This window comes from Emydura macquarii, unplaced genomic scaffold, assembly GCF_026122565.2.
Source record: "Emydura macquarii macquarii isolate MOO-44397 ecotype Brisbane River unplaced genomic scaffold, CSIRO-AGI_Emac_v2 contig_1451, whole genome shotgun sequence".
NCBI classification, from domain to species: domain Eukaryota; kingdom Metazoa; phylum Chordata; order Testudines; family Chelidae; genus Emydura; species Emydura macquarii.
In genome coordinates this window covers 10,594,629-10,613,741 of record NW_027131588.1, presented here as the reverse complement: position 1 = coordinate 10,613,741, position 19,113 = coordinate 10,594,629, and the positions used below count along the sequence as shown (strand labels likewise).

Sequence of the window (19,113 nt, the reverse complement as noted above, 5' to 3'; positions counted from 1 at the left end):
TTGCAAATCTCCCCCACAGGAGTTTTCACATGCATAAATTATCCATTACTCTAATTCATCAGCCAAGGTTCAGTGCATGAAAAATGCTTATGGTATTTTCTTGCTTCCTTATTAACTTAAATAGGTGATTTGCCTGACTAAATATAAACTTAGTAAGGACACTTTGGGACTTGGCGGACTATTTAGCAATGCTAGCCATGATATTGATGAGTTTGATTGTTTCTGAAGGAATGCTTGAAAATAGAGTCAGCTGAACTTTTCACTTGTTATGTCATATGAAAACAATCTATTATTCACTGCTTAGAGAGCAAAGGATACTACAATATTCAACTTGCCCCTTTTTGATACAGTTGCTTGCAGGTACCAATAAGACATCTGTGGGCAATGAGTAGTCTCAGATAGTTAGGGAATAATCTTGCAAACCCTACTTTCTTGTGGGTAAAGGATTCCAGGACTGGAGTTTAATGACACAATAAATAAATAGATTATCTGGAAATCAGTTACCTAAGACTTCAAACAGTGCCCCATCACCAGTCACCACCATTATAATAGCATTAAAAAAAACAAAGTCCACAGCCAGAAGGAGAGAAGATAAAGCAACATCTTTGAAAAGAGAGGGAGCCTCTTATTTACACTCTGAATATTGCCTGTCTTTCTTTCTGTAAAAGAATCTTTAATCCAATGGACTCTAGTGTTTATCCATCCTGAGTCCAAAACAAACAGGAAGCATATTCTGCAGAGGGATGAGTAGTATCACAGCTGTACCTATACCTATCCAACATAGAGCAATTGTTCAGCAAAGGAGCCACTTGAGTTCCTGCTGCCACAGAAATGTCCCTTCTCTCTCAACCTCCATGTGTTGCATGCAGATATTGTTTCAAAATTAGTGTAGACACAGAACAATGCAATTTTGAATGAACATGCATTCTGGGTGCAACTGATAATACACGTCAACTTGTTGGAATTAGAAATGTACTTATCTGGAATACTGATTGTGACCATCCTGCATGAGAAGGGGCAAAGCTGTCCACTTTCCTTCTGTTTGCTACTCTGCCCCATTGCTGCTACTTGATGAAATTGTTAATTGTGCAGAAGGAGAGCAGATTTTAGTGCAACTCCTTCCAATCCCCTTCCGAAACTCTCTTTGCAGAAAATTATCTACTCCACATCTGGCTGTTGATAGTTAATGCACTGTTTCCTCTTCCAGTACAATATTTTCTCCTCTAAAGCTAGCTTCTCTATTCTGATCCATGGTATTCTGAGGCAAAATATTACTGCAATATGAATCCTAATTAAGGCTGGGAAGTCATGCCTGCTTTCTTTATATCTCAATTCTTCTTATGGCAACACATGGCTAGGATTAAATGGTGCTGTCGAATAGTGAAGCTAGTGTTTGATGGCTTTTAATATTGTCACCCATATCAAAGGAATAAATACACACAATCAATATTACCTATTCTTAACTCTCTAGTAATTATTTCAATAAAGTGGTATTCATTCTGTCAAGTATCAATAAAGACTCTTGATAGCAACTAATAAGTCTATTTGCTGGTAATAAACCATCTTCAGTGAGGGCGTTGGAAGGAATATTAGCAGCAGCAACAACTCGGTGGGTAGTTTATAAAACTTTTCAATGTGTAATGCTAATGAAATCACAGATGAAAGAAAACAAGAAGAAGAAGCAGCAGTACAGACCAAGAGGCTATATATAGTAAAGATCAGCAAGCCAGCCAACAGAAAATACCTGCAGGCTCCTCCCTAATCATCCACCCCATCCTCTCAGTACTTCAAACAAGGTGGTTTGATGTAATTCCCAAAACTACATCTCTTTCAGGGATGACAAGGCACCAACTAATATTCCCCATTTCTTAACATTCATGACAGTCAAGAAATGATGACAACTCAAACACAATGCCTAAGGCAGGTTGGCAAGCATACAAGTAAAGCAGTTATCAAACCTTCTTCCCCATCCCAACACTGTATTGCAAGTCTTTAGTTTCAGAGCCAGCTTCTGATCTCACTTACAGCAGGTCAACACCAGTATAATTCCACTGACTTGGACAGAATTATTCCTGATGTACACTGATGAAGAGGTAGCAGAATCAGGTGTTCATTATTCCTGGCTGAATTGTTCATTGCATAGAACTGCTGAGAATAGATATGCTGTGCTTTCTCACACTCAAGCTAATGTATTATGATAGTACAGGTGACATCATAACCTTTATCAGCACATCTCTTGTTACTGGAATCATCCGTTTAAAATGCTTGAATTTCCTCCTGATTCCAAAAAAACATTTTTGAAGACCAATTAAGAGGGTCAGCACTGTTACGCTATCAGAATCATATCCATCATCTTGTCACAGATCTCTCCTTAGAGTGCCAGCAGTGTTCCTTCTTGTATCAAAGGAACTGTGATTAATATTTTCTTATGAAGCACAATGTTGTTTTACAAAAGTCAACTGATTCATTCTGTTACACTCAGAACCATCCCTGAGAGGTGAGATCAGCTGCAGGGATCCATAATTCCACATTACATATAGGTGGCAAGGAAACTTCTGTCTCATCCTGGATTGTTAGCATTAGGTGTATGTTGTTGTTGTTCCCCACCTCCCCCCCCCCCACACACACACACACACACACAAGGAGAGCTTGATCTGGATTTTTCTATATTACCTCTAGGTGTGCTAGGATCACTGCTGCCACTATCCATGTCTCTCTCTCTCCACCTGTGAAAGGAGTGTCAAACTTATTCTTGGCAGAAGGCCAAATTCAATTTTTCATTGTGGCACATGGGCCAGAGTATAAATTTAAGACTGCATATGCTCCTCGCTCCACTGAAGAACGCCCTGTGATGCCAATGAGAGGTTTGCATTACTATCAAGGGCAGAATATGACTTTTAGTTTATTTCTGATTTATTAAGCACCTCATTGTCAGATTCAGTTTCATTCAGATGGAACACATGCTCCTCTTTAAGGTTACCACTATTTACCTTCCTTCCTTTCTGGGTTTCTCTTCAATTCCTCTGACTTTATGCATCTTATTGTTTCTTTCCTACGTATCTTTTTCCCTGCAGTAATTTCCAATTGCTCCCATCACTATGAGTTTTACTCCCTGCCTACCTGCTAAAATGACATATAATGAAAGAGTTAATGCTTCCATTTAAAGTCTAGTTGTGTAGCTTCAGAATCAACACTCCAGCTTGATTAATGGAGCTGAGGGTTGCAGCAGGATTGGTTCATGTCTCTCAGAGCCATTGTTTCAGGATCTCTGCAGGCACAAGAAGACAACACTAAATTAGTTAACACTTTCTTCTTGTTTGGTAAGTTAGGGTCACGGCCAGGAGAGCTAGAAACTTTATTTATTCATTTTAAATGAAAGTTTAGATTCTGAATAATCAGAATATACATGGGCCACATAAATGCATCAAATGGGCTGGAAGCAACCTGAAGGCTGGGCATCTAACACCATTGATTCAGGATGTTTTGACAGTGTCTATCAAGTAGGTATTGAAGTTACTGTAAATTCTATTTTTAGACCTTTCACTGTCTTTCATATAATGGTGCCAAGGTTATGGATTGAAGTCCATTTTGAGCGGCTGTGTCTCCAGCTCAGCTCAGCATGGCTACCTTAAAATCCTGAAAGCATTTCAGAACGGTGCCTATGGGTCTGAGTCACAGTTGCCCCACAGCCACATTGCATTGGCTACCCTGGCACAAAGTGATCATAAAGACACCAGGAGTACTCGGGGAACTTTCCTCTCACCAGGGAGTCCCCTGGTAGGCATAGAGAAGGGGTTCTCACATTTTTTTTTCCTGGAACCCCCTCTGAAAAATATTTCAGGCTGTGATGACCCCCCGCCCCATGCCATTCCACACCACCCTTACTTTTGTGCTGCTGCTGGAGGCAGCACTACCTTCAGAGCACCCAGCCAGCAGCTGCTGCTCTCCAGTCACTCAGCTCTGAAGGGCTCTGGTTGTCAGCCATGCACTGGGCAGACAGCCGCAGCCATGGCATGTGCCATGTGTGGGGGCTTATGGCTCGTGACCCTCTCCTAATAACCTTGCAACCCTTTGAGGGACCCCCAGTTTGAAAACCACTGGCATAGAATCACCATAGCTGGCCATTCTGCCCAGAAGCCTTCAGTTCAGGAGAATGGAGACTTGGTGATGCATTCCTATTGCCCCGGCTATTTTCAGTTATTGGAGCGGCACACGGTGGGTGTTCAGTTTTCTGACCAAAAAAGGAAAAGGGGAAAAGAATACTTTGAGGCAAGTAGTAAGGCCCTGTTCCTGCAAACATGTGAGAAACTCAGGTCAATGGGATTACACATACAGGTTAAGTTATGCATGTGGCACTTGTAAAATTGGGGCCTAGTTGAGTTTAAATGTAGGATTTTTAATTTGATTTGGCTTCTATGTGATTTGTTTTGGAGAGAAACAGGATGTGTTTGTTCATATATCTGGGGGGTTTTAATTCCTGACAGTTGGACAGTGCTATTGTTTTAAACAATACCTATTATAAAGTGGGGGTGTGACTCTAACTCACTATTCAGCCCTGCTCCCCATTTGCTCCAGTGGATAAGTAAACTGCACCAGCCCTGTACCAAGTGCAGATTACTTCCTTCTCTGTGTCAGTTCAGCTGTGCTGGCTGGTGTATTGGAAGGGCAGAGTTAAGGCTTTGGCTTTACCCACTCCCCTCCCCAGCATGCCCACTCCCTGCCCACCTTTGTGGGACAAGGTTTAAGCAGCCCCATGGAGGCTGCTCTCCTTTCCTCACTGTGACCTGCCCTGCAGGTAGTCAGGTACAGGGTACCTTATGCCCATTGCTTGCCTATGCTGTTGCATACAATTGTGCCCCAATTCATAACTATTAACACTTGTACTTATATAGCACCTTTCCTCTAAGGATTTCAATGTGTTGTTTTACAGATAGTAGGGGAATCTGAGGCACAGAAAAAGTTAGTTTTGGCATGTGAGGATGGTGTTTTTCTGAACACTGGTCTTTGATTTCTGTATTTATTTTACTAACTCCTTGCGTATGTGCCTACAATGTGGGATAGATTCATTGTTTAAAATATGAATAAACAAATAAAAATAAAGGTCAGATTATGGTGCCTTTACCCATACTGAGTATTACCTTGCTCACAAATAATCCCATTGAGCTCAGTGATGTAAGATACTATTCAGTGTGAGGAAGGTTATCACAATCTTACCCTAAGTGTTTTGATCACAGAAAGCCCAAGATCCACGCTGCTCACCCCCTCCCCATCCTGCTCCATAATTTTTATGGGGTTAAGTGCTTCTACTCTGATTAATTTCAACAGAGGTTCTGGGGGCTCAGCACTTTGAGGGATCAGGCCCTTATTTTGATATAAGGTGCCAAGGTGCCCTGCAATAGGCACGCCTATCAATTTTTCTAAACAGAAACAGTAAAACTGTTAAATTTTAGTGCCTATTTATTTCAAAGCAAAATCAGACGGGTCACCTATTTGCATTAAAATTATTTTCACACTCGCAGTCAGCCTCTCCCTTGGACTTTGTTTATTACTGGAAATATTTCCTGTAAATTCATTTTTGCTGATCAGCAGATCTGGCAAAATTACTTTACAGCAAGACTGAGATTACTTCCAGTCCATAGTGATTTTCAATGTTCTTTAAAATGTTGTAAATAAGCACCTGCCTGTTGTTGGAAGAAACAGTTCTAAAATTAGGATAATGATTATTATTTACTGTTTTGGTGAGCACCAACAACTTGATCCAAAATCCATTAAAATCAGTGGCTTATATTCATTGACCTCAATGGGGCTTTGGATCAGTGCTCAGTGTTGTGCAGAATCTACAGTAAAAGATGGTCTCTACCACAAGGAGTTTACAATCTGAGGCTCCAATCCTGAAAATATATATCCACATGCGTGCATGTGAATAGTCCCAATGAACCCAGTAGTAATCAGCAACTGGAATACTCTGACCATAATTTCAGAAAGGGTTGCATGCTAGATCAGTTTGGTGCTTTGCATTTTCAAAGCTGGGGCCTTGATTCAGTGGGTGCAGTCTGCTGTTTAAAAATATTTTTAAAACCGGGGCGGGGCCACTTCACCTTCACGGATCTGTGTGTGAAGAATGCATGGGAAACAGTGGGTTTCCCTGATATTTAGCTGTGAGACTGAGTCCCTTTCCCAGACCGAAGAAGGGCTTCTCTCTCTCACTCACCAAGAGAAGTGCCTCCCTCACCAGCCTCATGGCACTTTGAAGAGAGAGGGCAGAGAATGCATGTTGCCAGGTCAAGGGGATGGGGAGGGTTCACCAGTGGATATGCATTGCACGAGCACTGAGGGGTGCGAGGACAAAGTGCTTCCTGGGCCCCCTCCACAGGGCAGATGCCCTTTAACGTCAGAGGCAGGCAAGCACAGAGACAGCAGGCAGCACCAGCCGTCCCCGCCTCTTCCCAGCAGCCACCGTAGCCCCGCCCCCTTGTTTGCATAACGTAGCGTCAGCGTCCAGCGTCTCTCTTCCGCGGCGGTGCCCACGAGGCCGACGGAGGGAGGCTGCCCAGCACGCGGATGAGGCGCATGCGCGGTGCTGGACGGCGCTGGAGCTGCGGGCCCGGCGGGGGCTCCTCGGCGCGGAGGGGCCGGGGCTCGGCCGTTGGCGGAGGCGAGGCGGCCGGCGGTTGGCGGGGCCTGGCGGGCGGCTCGCCGCAGCAGCTGGCGGAGCGATACGCCGACTTGGCCGCCAGCCACAGCGAGGCGGTGCGGCTGCGCGAGGAGCGCGAGCGGCAGAACGCCCGGCTGCGGGACGAGAACGCGCGGCTGCGGCTGGAGAACCGGCGGCTGCGCCGGGAGAACCGCAGCCTCTTCCGCCAGGCGCTGCTAGGGCCCGGGCCCAGCCCGGAGCCCGACGCCCCGCCCCGCCCGGACTCCGCCCCCGCCCCCGCCCCGCTGCAGAAGGACGACGAGGAGGCGGCGCTGGCGGCCCAGTTGCGGCGGCTGCAGGAGCGGCACCGCCGGGCCCTGCAGCAGCTGCGGCGACGCCGCGCCCAGGCCGGGCCGGAGCAGGGCGCGGACGGGGAGCTGGAGGAGCTGCTGCAGGAGCTGCTGCAGGGGGAGGACGGGCAGCCGGAGCCGGAGAAGAGCAGCCCGGTGCCGCCCCTGTAGCCTAGATAAGGCGGCGGCGCAGGGGGGGTCCAGGGTGGCTTGGCGCCCCCCCATAGCCAGATCGCAGGGGTGAGGGGATCCCATCGCTCTCTGCAGCCCCCCCCCGTTGGTACCCGAGGCGGACCCAGCTGGCAGCACCCCCCCCCTTCAAGCTGGGCTTACCCCACAGTTGGGGCTCGGCCTCCCCACAGGTTTTCTTGGGTCCCAGGAGCAGGCGCCGGAGCGGTCTGCAGGGAGCGCGCAGAGAAGGAGACCTGGCCTTGGGAGGAGGCCGCCAGGAGCCGCAGCAGGAAGGAAATGGCCTCGCAGCAGCAAGCGACACGTGCCCTGGGGCCTAGAGGAGTCCAGAGGGAGAAATGGATGCTGGACTCTGCCCGCTCATGGCATTGCCCTGTCTGCCTTCCCTGCTTTGATTTGGGGCCCGTGTGTCTAGTTATCTTTGTGCAGGAATGAACAAATCTCACTGAGGTCAGAATAGCCCTCTAGATGACCCAAAAATGGCATATTCGCCTGCTACTACGTTTTAGTAGCTGTGCATATCCGTTCTAAAAAACGAAAAGTTTGTGTGCCAGATTTCTTTTGACAGCACTTCAAATGAAAGCTGATCATTTTTCAGAATCCTTCTGCATTGTTTGGACATCATCTGCACACCAGTCTCTGTGTATCTTTGATTATTGATTTGTTCATCCTTGTCTGTTGCATAATTGGTCTAGACATGCCACTTCCAATTCATAAAGCTACAAGTCATGCTAAATAAATCCTTGACATGTCAAAATGCTTCTAGATGTGATTTGTAATATGCAGTTGTATATTCAGCTTATTTGTTTTGTACTGTAAGTAGCTACTCCACAGAGTTCTTAGAATTTTGAAAATAAGACTCAGTACCAAAGTTTAAGAAACAAGCTATTCAGTAACTGATCAGACTTCCTGTTTTAAGTAAAAACTGCTTTTCACTTACAAAAATAATGGAAAGTATTTAAATTTTTAGTGTCTGCTGTCTGAAGGACCAGTCTTGCAAATAATGTTACTCCTATATGTTTACATCAGTAGTTCCATTGCCTTTAGTAGGACTGATCAGATGAGGAAAGTTAGTGTTGGGTGCCATGTTTGTGGGATTTATCTCCTTAAACAAATTGCTAAACTGTGCTTTAGTCTGAGAGGAGGGGATACTTCATGTAACGTAAAAACAAAAAAACCCACCTCAAACTTTTTCAGTTAGATAGCTATAAAAAAAAAAAATCTTGTACCAACTTCACTATCATTGTTTTATATAATTTAGGTTTAAAACAGTCTGTGCAGTGTCCAGTATACAACTTTAATCAAGAGTGATATAAAATACAGTATCATTTGTTAAACCAATATAAATACATAAAAAGCATCTTAATTAAGTTTTAGGGGTGTATATACTTGTTTTATTTGTTAGGTCTAAAAACAAACTTGTTTATAGGAAAATCAGACTTCCATAATGGGAGGGGTTTTCTTTTTTATACTTACCTAGGCTTCTTCCTGGGCCTCTGCGTAAACTTATAGCTCAGAATAAATAATGAACTTGATTATTCTAGCTAAATGATAACCTTATTAAAACATGCACTCTACAAAACTTGAAAAACAAATAGTTATTTTAACTCATTTGCTGAAAAAATCCTCTCCGTTTGAACAAATAAAAACCTTTTGATCTAGGTGTTGGTTTCCCATCTCACATCAGAAGTAATAAGAAAATGCCTTGTTTCTTACATAGACATTTTAGCCTTCTTACCTGTGAGCTGTTCATTATCCATCTCTCTTGTGGTCCCTCTTTATGTCTCTAACCCTCATCCCCTCAAAAAAAATTAAATAAAATAAAAAACCCATGAAGTGGATGATATAGCAGAAGCTATATCCATGACTATATTAAAATCATTTTTGAATGTGAGGATGAGTGTGATGGCAATTACTTTAATACGCATGCATATGAACAGAATTGCAGGTATTGGTGCCATGTTTAATATACATTTTATTGCTCTTCTGAGACCTAATTTAAGTTTTATTAAATATTGCTTTCTGAAGGAGCCTTTGTCCGCTACACTCATCTCCTTGAATATTTTAAGGCTTTGAGGTGTTTTAACTTGCCAAAAGAGTACAATGAAATAAATTAAATGTCTTTGTGTGATAAACTAAAGCAGTTCAGATTGGTTTAGTTCCTCTACCCTTCTATAAAAGCAATCATCTGTTTCTCTTCCCTTTTCAGCATCTCCTATCTGTCCTGAATCACATTTATTTGTACTTAACAAATTCATGGTGTAGATGGGAAGTAAGCTAAATGGAAAGTCTCTGTTCAAACCAGACTGCTGAAGGTGGTGATTTAAAATTAAAATATGGGCCTGGACCTTCGTGAGTTGCTCCATCTGAAACTCCTTTCCAAAGAAAAATCAGACCTTGTTACAATTAGAATAGTAATATGCCAAAATTAACCCTTTAATTAATTTTTTCCTACTAATTCTTCTCCTTGACACTTCTGCTGAATCCCTTGCTCGTTGTTCTGCCTACCAGTTCATTAAAATATACACATTAGTAAACTGAAACTAAATTAATTTTCATTAACAAAACTTGTTAGATGCAAACCTAAAACTGCCATGTTCCTGTGTTTTATGTATCAGTAAATAATAAATCTTGGTGCCATTTTTCTAGGAGTTTAAAAAAAAAAAAAAAACTTCATGCATACCAGAGCACAACTCAGCTAGAATAGCAGGAGATAAAAGACTGGGGGAGTGACTATGCCAGAGGAGGAAGGGGTAGTGACACAGTACAAAAAAATTGAGTAGTAAGGGAGAGGGCATAGATTAGTTGTCTAGCTCAGAAAAAAAAATAGTGAAAGGAAAGCATCCAGGAATTATATCACTGAAGAAAAATTACTGAATTATGTTTAAAGTAGTTTTTTAATTGAATGAAAATATTTAAATTGGATGTAAGGTGTGAATTTAAATGGGATAAAGTGTCAGATTAGCATCACTGGGGAAAAAGTCCTTTGTCATGTACAACACAGGTGTGGCATGCAAAGTGACTGCAAGCTCCTGAAGGAAACTCTTACAGTGAGAGGATAGTTGAGTCTTCATACCTATGTAGGGTGGGATCCTGAACTGTCTAAATGCCAGATGTAGGCACCTAAATCCTGGTTTTGGCTCACTGTAATCCACAAAACTCCTGCCCAATCTTTTAAGTACCAAGTGAATTTAGCATCCTAATGTTTTTCAGGGTAAAAGTTCCACATGTGCCCATGTTTCAGTCCCTAGGCATGCACACTGCTGCCTTCCTCTAGGCATCCAGGCACCTCTCTTCGAGCATGAATGGCATGGACCTTTGTTTAATGACCACAGGCGGGCAGGACCTCTGTTTTATATCCTTTCTGAAACGTGGCATCTGTTCTAGTACAGTGCTGCTTGATCCCATGTAGCTGTAGCATTATCTCAATATTAACTTGGAAAGGAAGAGTACTGCAATCAATGTAACTTTTGGAGCTCCTGGGTGTTCCTTGGAGATCTCACATCCAAGTGCTTGACCTAGCCTGCTTTTGATTAGGTTGTGAGCACTGAGTAGCTCATAGGCCAAGGTGATATAGCTGCAAAGCGTATTATATACCATGTCTGATATAACAGTGGTCATGATCATTACTAATAATGGCTACTTATGAAAATTGTAGAGGTAATAGACCATGGAGGTAACAGCTGGTGTGCCTATACATTAATTGCAAAATTTAGCTACACCTCTATTTCTACTCCCTCATTAACTCTACATCCTTTTCTCAGCTTCAGTCACAACCATGTCTGTATGTGTTCAGTAACACTATGAGGCAGTCAGAATAGCCTTTTTTATTTATAAAGAAACAGAAGTGGAACAGGGACACATTCCCAACAGTTTTGGTTTGGTAAAGGCCCAGGGCTAGATCCACAAAGGGACTTGGGCATTGCAGTGCTGAATGTTCCACTCCCTAACTTTTAGGCACCTAGCCACCCAGTGGAATCCATAAACTGCATTAGTTGCCTAGGCTCCTTATACAATATGTGGAAAGAGCTAGGAGTGGGATCCACAAATCCAGCCTTTTAGGCAGGGAGCTACCTAAGCTAGCCAATAGCAGATGCTGAAGAGAGAGGTGTTCACTAAGTCATGCCCCTCTAATGGAGTTTGATGTCTAAGTCCAGGCTGGAGGAATACACAGCTGGGAACGCTTCTCCTTAGAGGCACCGTAGCTGTTTCTTGCAAGAACAGAGGTGGCATGCACCTAACAACACACAAAAAAGGAGAGTGTGTATTTGTATCCTGTATAGCTTTAGCCCAGTGGTTAGGCAATTCACCTAGGATGTGGGAGACCCTAGTTCAGTTCCCCACTTCCTAAGGAGGAGAATGGAGTTGAATTATGGTTTCTTAGCCTGGGTTATAGAGTCATGCTCAATCTGTCTGACCCAATGCACATTTAATTATTTTGACAAAGTGAAATGTCTTCACCAGGAAAATCTAAGGGAACCTCACAGCAGAATTTCCCCTAGTCCAGTAGTTAGGCACCCAAGGGTGGGAAACCTGTCTTCAATTCCTTTTCCTTCATTAAGCAGAGAGAGGAATTGAACCAAAGTCCGTTTCATCCTAACTACTAAAGAGGATAAAGGAGGCTTCCCCTGGCCATTTTGTGTGGAATTAGTAGGCCCCACAGGCAAAATAGCCAGTCTTTACCTGGTTTGAGGATTGTGATGGAGCTTATGCATGAGATTCATGTCTGGGCACCTGCCTGAAGCAGCAATGTGCATGCCCAGAGGCAGAAACGTAGGCAGTTAAGGAACTGTATAATGAAAATGTTGGTGATGAGTGAGTTTACGCACCTACAGAGTTAGGTAGCAGCCAAATGACAGCTTTTGTGATTTGCAGTGATGCTTAAGTCCCTATGTGGATCTGAGACTCATTTACTCTAAATGAAACTTAAGACTCCTGAGTGCCTAAAACACTTCTGAAAATGAGACTTGGACACTGAAGTTACTTAGGCCCAAGTCCTCAAAAGTTGAAATTAATGGGAGTTAGGGTCCTAAATACCTCTGAGAATAGGCCTTTCAGTCCTGAGCAGAGCAACACCTAAATGTTTTTAAAATCTGGGTCTGGCTCACCAAGCCGACATGATCTGGGCTTTGAGTAGTTTATCACCGGAGTGGTTGTAGAAGCAAAATGTCAGGATTTGTGTATCTAAAACTATTTTGCTGAAGTTGTGAACATTCACCCTATTCCAGATTTGCTCATTTACACAGAGATTTTTTTTTTTTTTTGCCTTGTCATCCTACTAATTCTCTCCTGTTGACTATAGAATCTTCCAGGAAAACTCCAGGTAGACAAGAGCTGCAGTTTTTTCTCCTTCTTATTTATTGAAATTGCAATAAGGGAAAAAAAGAAATGCAGAAATAAAATGTCAAGAATAGCTGAATGACAACCATTATCATTCTCCTCTCTATTTTTGGTGTTGCCTCCTTGCTGTTTTGAAGAAGCAGCACAGATGCAGAGGGGGGAAATTGACACTGAAATGGACTTCCAAACCTGTTTGTGAGAAACCTGGGCAATGGGGCTGGACCAGAGAACAGGAGGAGTAGCTAGGCCAGCAGCCTGACTGACATGCTTGGAAAACCAATCACACCCTGTAGACACTGGGACTGTTCAGTTACTCATGGCAAATCTACCCCAGCCCATTATTTGGGGAGGAGATAGGGGAGGTGGCTTTTAGCACCAGAAAGAGATGTAAACCTGAGTTGTTTTCTCCAGGGTAGGAGGGAGTTCTGTGTTTCTTCTCAGAAGAGTCCAGCCATTCTCACCTTCACAAGAGATGTCTCTCTCTTTAACCTCGCCCACCCACAGCTGGTCCCAGACTGACTACTGGAGGCAAGTGGTAAAGAGAAGCCAGCCTGCCAGGTCCTCCTTCTCCCCAAGCAATTAAAGGGCAAAAACAGTAAGGAGAAAGGCAAGCAAGCAAGTTGGGACTGGGGAGGATCTCCTGAACTCCACTATTCAGGGAAAAGGGTCTGACTGCCAGTTTCATCTGTTAGACTCTCTTTTGCTGGCAGCCAAGGGCTTGAGCAATGCAGAGACCTGCTTCATCCAGAGAAATCTACCTGCCTTGTAGTGGGAGAACACAACAGTGAGTGCTGCTTGACTACTGTTCAAATAGACAGGAAGGGCTCTGGGGCAAATGAAGACCTAGTCTGTGTGTGCACATTCATGTGAAAGCTCATGTGCTAGTACAACCCGGCACCTAAGCAACGGTCAGGCCTGTAACCTTTAGTTGATTGTGTTCTGTCATTTTAATCTTTATTTTGGTCTGTTCTAAAGAGCTCCTGTACAAGAGGACGGCTGGTCCGTGATCAGAGCTCTAGCTGAGGACTTGGGAATCCTGGGGTTCAAGTCCTGGCTCTGCCACAGACTTCCTATGTGACTCTGGGTGAGTCATGTAGCCTCTCATTTCCTCAGCTGTAAAACGAGGACAATAGTATCTCCCTATTTCACAAGGTTGTGTAGGCAGATAGATAAAAGATTGTGAAGCACTCTGGTATGGTGGACTATGTGGGTTGCATAATAATACCTAACTCTTATAGTGCTTTTCATCACTAGAGCCCAAAGTACTTTACACAGGAGTTCAGTATCAATTATTCCCATTTTACAGATAGGTGAACTGAGGTGCAAGGAGGTGAAGTGATTTGCACAAGCTCACCCAGCAGTCCAGTGACTGAACTGGGAACAGAATTTAGATTTCCTGAATCCTACTTCAATGCTCAATCCATACTGCACACACAGATCATCCAAAACCTGCATATAGACCTTGGGAGTGCTTTTATTTTACTTTCATGCTGAGTCTATTTAACTGTAAAAGGAAATACTCCCTCTCTCATATAATCCTATCTGATTATTGTTTATTTATTCATTGGTGCATCTGTTCTTCTGCCTTCACCTCTTATCCTAGTTCCTCCACTTACCCCTTCTTTTTATTTATCCCATTCTCTCTCCTTTATAAAGTGTCTTTTTCTTCATAAAAACTGGTTGGCTCTTGATTCCTTAAAAGGTTCGCTAGCCAACAATCCATTAGTTTTTTGGGACTCTCAGGTTAGGAGTTCCATAGCAAGGATAGTTCAGCAGCAAATTTAAGAGAGCCAGCATTTCCCTCTTTCTTAGGGTGAAGAGTCTCCACTTCAAGGGTCTGTATTGATTACACCTGTGGACATACTGAATAGCGAGGGAGAGATGGTTTCTCAGGTGACCAAGCCTTTACCTTTAAGAGCCTTGTGGTTGAAACCAACACCTTGATCTCCTTAGTATTATTAGTAATTAGTATACTTAATAACACTGCTACTGCATCACCCACCACCTTTAAGCAAGCACTTGCCAAGTGAAGAGGAAAGACAACCTACTTAACAGGAGACTCTCCAGCGGAAAGCTAGTGTGAAAATCATCCAACTGTTGTCCATAAACTGAAAATTAGAACTAAGCTCTGAATTCAAACCACTACATGTTCCTCTACTGCACCCACAACCATTGTCGTTTGCAACAATATGAGGCACAGTCTCATAGCTACTATTTCAATACTTTATTTTCATTGTGAGCATTACAATTGCTCATATTTTAAAAATTAATCAAGTGCTAAACAGTGCGTTCTGCAGTTCCTTAATGCACAAGCGTGTTGCTAAAAAGCTTCCTGGCTCCTCTTCTAAAATAAAGATACATAGATAATATAATCTCACCTGTCTGACTGCTTCAGCAGAGGTTCTTTCATTCATTAGCTGTCAACTGGCAGCACGCCCTTTGACTTCCCAACCTTACACTAATACTGCATCCCATGGTATGAGACATTAATCCAAAAATTTGCTTCAGAAAAATAAAGGCAAAAACTATATGCCAACTGCTTTTAGACCCTCACTTCTGAGTCAGACATCTTCCAGCTGAAACAATAGAAAAAGAATATTTTGTTTCTGCACTCACTTCAATCACTGTGAAAACTCCTGAGATTCTGGTCATTTTGGACAAATAAATTTTCTGTCTGTCTTGCTACTTGCAATCTTGACCCTACTTTTTTGTGTCTTTAATTTCATGATCATATACTATTATGCCAATAAAACAGTATATGGCCATGATCTTGCAATTGATTGCACATGGAGGTGCACCTGTGCAGTCAGCTGCAGAATTAGGGTTTAATAGCACTCTTTCCCTCCTCCCCCACAACCTCAGATATCCACATGTAGCATCTTGTAACATCTTTGACATTCTTCCTTGTGTATGCTATTTTCAATGATGTAATTGTCTATTATTTCTTTCTTGACTTAGACTTTTTATATGGTAAGATCCCTTATTTCTAAGGCATGTATTTTAATAGTTTAGTCAGTAACTGTGTACTATGAAAGTTCTTTTCAACCAGCAACACAGTTTTCTTTAGGTGCAATTCAGGAGAGCTAATTCAGGTAGCTAATTAAAAAGCTAATTTAGCTACAAACACTTGGACAGCAAAGCCTTCCTTATGTGCAGTTCCAGGGCTGAGGCAGTTACCTACAAAGCTAACTTGGTTGTAAACTGAGGTGGTGGTCGTGTGCTGGAAAATCTTTACTGTTACGCTGTGTATTTATAACTAATAATCTACAGTATATGGCTGATTTGCTGTGTACTTGTGCCTTAAATGCCATTGAACCCAATGGGACTACTCATGTGAGAAAGACAAGCAAAATTTGGCCCATCTAGAGTGACAGCATCTAATACTGACATTGTGTCTGCTGGCCAATGGTCTTGACTAAAATTAATTCTGTCTGTCCAGGAACTGGTGACAAAGTGAGTAAGAAAATTGTGTACAGCACTTAAGTCACATAAAACTGGGAATTATAAGCAAGTGCAGTTTCTTAGTGGTCTGGGGAAAGTCTTGCTGTGCTGAGGGGATGATGAGGGGATCTGGATAACATGGTGTAAGTAACATTTTTATGCTAGGTTTCAGTTTTCGATTAACCATTAAGATGGTGAAATAAAATACTCAAAGCACTCTGCAAATATTGCATCAGGCTATTTTTATTTCTCAGATTGTCTGCATTTCATTTCCTGAACTCATAACCTGTAAACAGCTGTAAAATTGTCATGCATAGATACCGACCCTCTCCAGAAGGACATTTCTCAGTCTGCTGCTGACTGTGTATATTTTTTAAAATGTTGATTGCTGAAAAGAAACTTTCCTAACCTTTCTTGACCCAAATATATTGAAGGTTTATTGCCTTTATAGGTACAGTAAGATGCTTTTACAATATCCCCTTGGCAGTTGTGAGCCCTGTCTATTTTTAGAGCTTCAAACTTACAGATATCTTTAATATTAACTGTCTGTAGTTATCCCACTTGCTAAATAACTTAAACCATTCTTGTACATAATGAACAGAACTGAATAATGCCTGTCCAATACCATCCAGGAATCAATTAATCTTTGTCAGCATAGGATTTTTTTAGTAAAGCTCTGATATTTGTTTATTTAAAAAATGGTTGAATTTAGTGTTCAGAGATGTGTGTGACTAATGGTTGGACTATGCCTGACATTTGGATTCAAATGCTGAATATGAGCACGGCGCAAGAGAATTTTGGGGTCAGCTTGTGTAACTCCACTCACAAGGAATTTCACTACTGTAAATTAGGAATAAGTGAGAGAACTAGACCCACATTTCAAAACGTTTCCTCTGCCTCTCTTAATGTTGGTCAGCTTCCTTGAAGCACCCAGCTGCACCGGTTAGTGGGGAAATTGTACAGTTTCTTTGCTCTGTCTGAATGCCCAGCTGGCAGTCAGTTTTGGCCTCCCTTGAGTTCTAAAAGGCAAGCCGATTTCTTCCTTTTGGTGACATTCAGAAGGTACTATCCCCAACTGGAGTTGTGGCTGGCTTCCTCAGTTCCAAAGGGCCATTGCAGCAGCCACAGGTCATAGGAGTACCCCATGTACCATGTGTGTTGGATCCAGGAAGGGGATGATGTAGAGTCACTAATAGACTTGATCCTTCAATATGCTGTGCAATGATAGATTCCTGAGTATGTATGGACCCTCATTGGAGTCACTGGGGCTCTGAGCAAGCACAACGATCTGACTGTGCAGAGTCAAATTGCAGTGTCTGGGCATAAGCCAAATCTGCGTGACACAAGTAGTATTCTCCAGAAGCCATATAAGGTGGCTTTCCACTGCTAGAGCAGCAAAAATCAGCTAGACTGTAGTAGAGGATTTTGGCTCTGTATCTATATTAACTTAAGGAGTTACACATTTCAAAGTGTTGAGATTTGAGAAACGAAAGGGAATAAACATGAATGCTTTTAATGTGCTAATACACTTGAGGACTTCAAAGGTAAAGTCATGTGGGCACACATGACCATTCACGATGTGACGCTGCTACACTCTGACTGAACCTGATTTGTCATTTGTCAAAGTGACAAAGGAAGTGTTTGGTGGTTTTATTTGACAACCTTCATTGTTCAAAAAATTCTGCCCATGGCTGATTGGATAAATAGAAATGATGATGGTTATTATTTTTGTGTTAAAGAATGGTCCCTCCCGTCCCTATTTTATTTTTCTTCAGATTTAAAATTTACTGACATGGTAGGTCTGGGATTTTAAACTGAACACCACAGAACAATTACAATTAGATGCCTGTAGTGATGGAAAATTACCATTTTCATTGATGCTGAGGTGCGATCATTTGCAGAGCTATTTCATAAAAGGACTTGGGAGTACCATCATGTTTTTTATCTTCCACAACTCCTCATGTATTTTTGCTAACTCATTAGTTTGAAAGAAGTACTTGATGAGTCCCAAGTGTTCAAATGAAAGTACCAATAGATAACGACTGAAAAAGGAATCTTTGATTCATAGGATAAACTGGGAGTGGGAGCTATTGTAGAGGTGAGAGGTTGTTCTTTACTAGTTGGGAAGATTTTTGGGAAATTTTCATTTTTTTTTTTTTAAAGTTTAAACACCACAAACTTTTATTCTGTTTTGAGGAAAGTGGGTTTGTAGTAAGCAGCATTTGCTTATATTACCAAACTCTAGAATTTAACAGTTGGTGTGTAGATTTTAGCCTTCAAACTCCCAAATAAATCCACAAAGTCACGAAGTCTTTTCTGCTCCGCACCACTCCTGTGTAGTGCATTGAAGGTATAACTGAGCTGTGTATCAGGTCACTACAAATGAACGTAGCTCCAGGCTGTCAGAATTCCATGCTCTCCAACATTTTACAAAAGAGTTCATGTAAACTACACAGCATGTTAAAGGGCCTGATCCAAAATTTGTTGAAGTCAGTGTGAGCCTTTCCATTTACTTCAATGAGTTTTGATCAGACTCAGAGAATTGTAGATCCATCAATCCCACCATTAGGTGGGTGAAGATACCTTTTATAGTTTGAATTGCAAAACAAACATCCAGTCTTTCCTTTAAGAACTTAATGCCTCTATAACTCTGCATTGGTTCTAAAGGAGCCACAGAAATAAACTATAGTTATCAGAAATTAATCAGAATACATAGTTTTATTGAGTGACCTATCTCTTTTACATACTTTTTCAGAGTAGGACTGCAGTTTGAGTGAAACGCTCTTTAGGTAGACAAAAATGTGGAGTGAAAGTGTTGAGTTGCATTGAACCAAAGCTGGACTTTACTTCATTTCATTGTAAGCTGAGTTTCACTGTCACCTAGTTCCACTGGATGTTGTTTTCACAACTGTACCCTTGGAAACTCAGTACTCAAAACCAGTAAAAAAACCAGTACTCAAAATTTGAGTAGCAGAGAACAGACATGACAGCTTGGTAATAGAGGGAGAAAAATCTTTGACAATGAAAACAAATGACTAGGCCAAATCCTGAAGTTAAATTACTCAAGCAAAACACTGATTGACTTCAGTAGGAGTTTCACTTGAGTAAAGGCTTACCATTATGTGCTTGCACTTGGTAGCCCAACTTCTGTCTAAATAT

General features: G+C 42.2%; 1 protein-coding gene across 1 annotated transcript; it reads left to right on the top strand.

Moving 5' to 3' along the window:
* The first annotated feature begins 6,505 nt into the window (after positions 1–6,505).
* On the top strand, positions 6,506–10,771 carry TUSC1 (tumor suppressor candidate 1). Its single transcript, XM_067553162.1, has one exon. The coding sequence runs from the start codon at positions 6,562–6,564 to the stop codon at positions 7,153–7,155; it is 594 nt and encodes a 197-aa protein (XP_067409263.1). The 5' UTR covers positions 6,506–6,561; the 3' UTR covers positions 7,156–10,771.
* The last annotated feature ends 8,342 nt before the right edge of the window (positions 10,772–19,113 follow it).

Excerpts from the sequence above, each read along its gene's own strand:
- TUSC1 (XM_067553162.1), top strand. The coding sequence starts at position 6,562 with ATGAGGCGCATGCGCGGTGCTGGACGGCGCTGGAGCTGCGGGCCCGGC.